At 39.5% G+C, this 3,290-nt stretch overlaps 1 protein-coding gene across 1 annotated transcript in view; it reads right to left on the bottom strand.

Moving 5' to 3' along the window:
* Nucleotides 1-266: 266 nt before the first annotated feature.
* Nucleotides 267-3,290, bottom strand: part of LOC105116193 (putative disease resistance protein RGA3) — a 4,230-nt gene continuing 1,206 nt past the window's right edge. Inside the window, exon 2 of the mRNA XM_011013418.1 lies at nucleotides 267-3,290. This exon is cut by the window's right edge and continues 8 nt beyond it. Within this exon, the coding sequence (XP_011011720.1) occupies nucleotides 269-3,290 (3,022 nt within the window). The 3' untranslated portion in view covers nucleotides 267-268.

Raw genomic sequence — 3,290 nt, 5'->3', positions numbered from 1 at the left:
AGGTTAAATTATCTTATAAGAATGATATTAGAATAATGATTGAAAAAATGTTGGATGGCTATTGAATTTATATTTTGATACATAATATTCCACGGAATCAAATTTAGGTTATAATAGAATGTTTAAAATTTAGGTTAAGATAGAAAAAAAAACAAACAAATCATTTATTTTATGAAATGTTATTACAATAATGAGTGATGGTTACAATAATAAGTATAAATTTTGATAACATAATAATAAAAGATAATAAGATTATTAATGGTTTTGATTATGATTGATAGTTAATTTTAAAAGAATAAAGTCTAATTATTGCTTTCGTTAATTTGAATTCTTTAATTGGTTCTCTCTCCTCTGCATACTCCAAAGTAACGGAATAATTAAAACCCCAACTTACCTGTACACGTGTACACTCTATCTCGATTGTTGGGAGATGAGAAATCTTGGGCCACTCAGAGCCATTCTCCTTTCTACAATTTTCTGAGAGATGCGGACATCCACTAATCGATAATCGCTTTAATTTGGAGAGGCGTTGAATGGCTGTTGAACTTGGCATGTACTTGAGATTCTTGCAATCCATAATCCAAAGAGATTGAAGAGAAGAAAGGTTGGCCAACCATTCTGGCAATGCTTCCTCAAACTCCTCTCCCTTGAAATCCCTTATAGACAATCTCTCGAGGGCAGTGAGGTGTTGAAGTTGATGCGGTACACTCTTCAGTTTACCCCACCCATGTATCTCTAGTCTTTCAAGGTACCCACTCAAGTATTGGATTGAATTTATAACTCCTGCAGGAAAATCCTCCAGCTCCTCTGAGAAACCACCAATTCTCAATTCCTCTAGTTGGGTGAGGCAATCTAAGCAATCCTCTGGGAAATGAGTCAAACTCTGACACCCAGTAATTGTTAAATGAACAAGAGAATGTAATTGTCGTAAATCACATGGAACACTGATGAGCTTATCGCATGATACAATGGACAACGTTTGAACAGAAGACAATTCTTGTAAATCATCAATAAAATGGATAAGCTCTCTGCAATCCACTATTGACAATTCCTCTAAAGATGCGCAACATTGCAGTCCGCTTGGAAGAGCTCCCAATTTACATCCCTCAATACCCAATTTCTTCAAAGAATATTTCAATTCTTCGAAATCACCAGGAATTGAGATCAACTCACGGCACCTCCATATATTCAATTCCACCAGGGCTGTGCAGTGTTGTACGCTTGGAATGGATGCCAGCTTTGGACACCCCGATATCCTCAAAACTCGAAGAGACGTGAAGCCATGAAACTCACTAGACAAATATCTCAGTTCATGACATTCGCTAATTTCAAATTCTACAAGAGATGAAAGACCACATATCGGAATGCTTTCCAACTTTCCACACTCCTTAATGCTCAACATTTCAAGATAAGGAAATACTTGATCACCTTCTCCACCTGGTACCATCCATTCTTCAAGACCATCCATGCCCAACAAACTGAATTCTTTAAGTGCTGGAAACAGCACTGCTTCTCTGCCGCTATTACTAAAGAACTCATTGCCTATACATTTCACATTAGGCATTCCACTCATCCTTAGAATCTTAAGGCGAGGAAGACATCCAAGAGTTGGGAGTTGCCTCAACTTGCCACACCCCTCAATCCACAACTTCTCAAGACAAGGAAATGCTGCAACAACATCTCCACCTGGTACCATCCATTCTTCAAGACCATCCATGCCCAACAGAATGAATTCTTTAAGTGCTGGAAACAGTACTGCTGCACTGCTACTGCTACCATAGAACTCATTGTCTATACATTTCACATTAGGCATTCCACTCATCTTTAGAATCTTAAGGCGAGGAAGACATCCAAGTGTTGGGATTTTCCTGCACTTGCTGCAACCATTCAATCTCAGCACCATCAGATTATTGAGTAGCAATGTCCATGATGGGAAATATTCACCACCGTAACCCTTTATTGTCAAGCTTCTTACGTCTGGGTGAGGTTGCAGGCCTTCCAGCGCATCCTCGCTGTTAACACTGCAGTTACCTTCATCACTCCATTCAAACACCAATTTGTTCATTCTTTTTTCAAGCAGTCTTGCCTTCTCAGCTTCTTCTCTGTCTCTAACTTGCTCAAGCTTGCATATCTTCAATGCTCCTCTTAGTTCATTCAAACATCCCAGCTCTTCAACCATATGATTTGGACCCACAACAAATAAAGGCAGAGTTTGAAGGCGTGTTAAGAGTCTCACCTCAGCTGGCAGTAGCTTTGGATCATCAAAATGAAGATGTCTCAACCTGACTAAATTTCTCATTTTCTTGGGAAGCTTTTCTAGTGACTTGCAATGAGTGAATCTTAATGTTTGCAAAAGGTAAAGCTTGATGATGGATTTTGGCAAAACTCTGATAGGAGTATCTGAGACATCAAGATATCTCAAATATCTCAGCTTGCAAATTGAATCTGGTAACTCTGTGATATCAGACCGTCGCAATTTGAGAGTTCTCAAGCTTTTGAATTTCCAAGACCCGTTGAATACATCGACCATTGAGAAAACAGTTCGTAATTTTCTAGCATCAACCGCTGTTAATGCTGCCTCAACATCCCCACAAGATATGAGATTTAGATGACGTGTATGAGATGCGCCATAAAAAGCCGAATCCGCCTCCAGATTTAACGTTTCTGATTTCGAGACCTGCAATGCAAGATCATGCACAAGATCAAGCATCTTGCAACTTGTTACGATCTCATACGCACTCCTTTCAACATCTTGGAAAAAGGAATTTGCAAGCAAGTCATTGAAACACTTGTTGCCTTCGTCTTCCATCATCCCATTTGATGCCCTGAGAAAACCTTCAGCCATCCAAAGTTGAATTAGCTCTTCCCTTTCAATTTTAAAATCTTTAGGAAAAATAGAACAGTATGCAAAACATTTTTTCAGTGATGGCGATGACAGGTGATCAAAACTGAGTCTCAATATGCGCAAAGCTTTATCTCCATCCCGAGAATCCCAAATTCTACTCTTTAGAATTGACTGCCACTCCTGTGCCTGCTTTCCGTGAAGAGTTCCTCCCAAAACTTTAGCAAGCAATGGAATCCCTCCACATTTCTTTGCAATCTCTTTTCCAATAGACTCCAAGTCTGAAGCTATTGTTTCTCCTCCACCCCTGCTCACCTTTTGCTTGATAATGGACCAACAGTGATCATCTGAAAGTCTCCCTGGCTCGTGCTGAATCCCAGGAGAAGTCCCCATTATGTCTGCTACTTTCTCACTGCGGGTTGTAACAATAACAGCATTCCCATTCCTG

The sequence above is a fragment of the Populus euphratica genome, unplaced genomic scaffold, assembly GCF_000495115.2.
Source record: "Populus euphratica unplaced genomic scaffold, PopEup_1.0 scaffold874.1, whole genome shotgun sequence".
Lineage (NCBI taxonomy): Eukaryota > Viridiplantae > Streptophyta > Magnoliopsida > Malpighiales > Salicaceae > Populus > Populus euphratica.
Note: the sequence above shows the minus strand (reverse complement) of the source record. Positions and strands in the feature narration are given on the sequence as shown.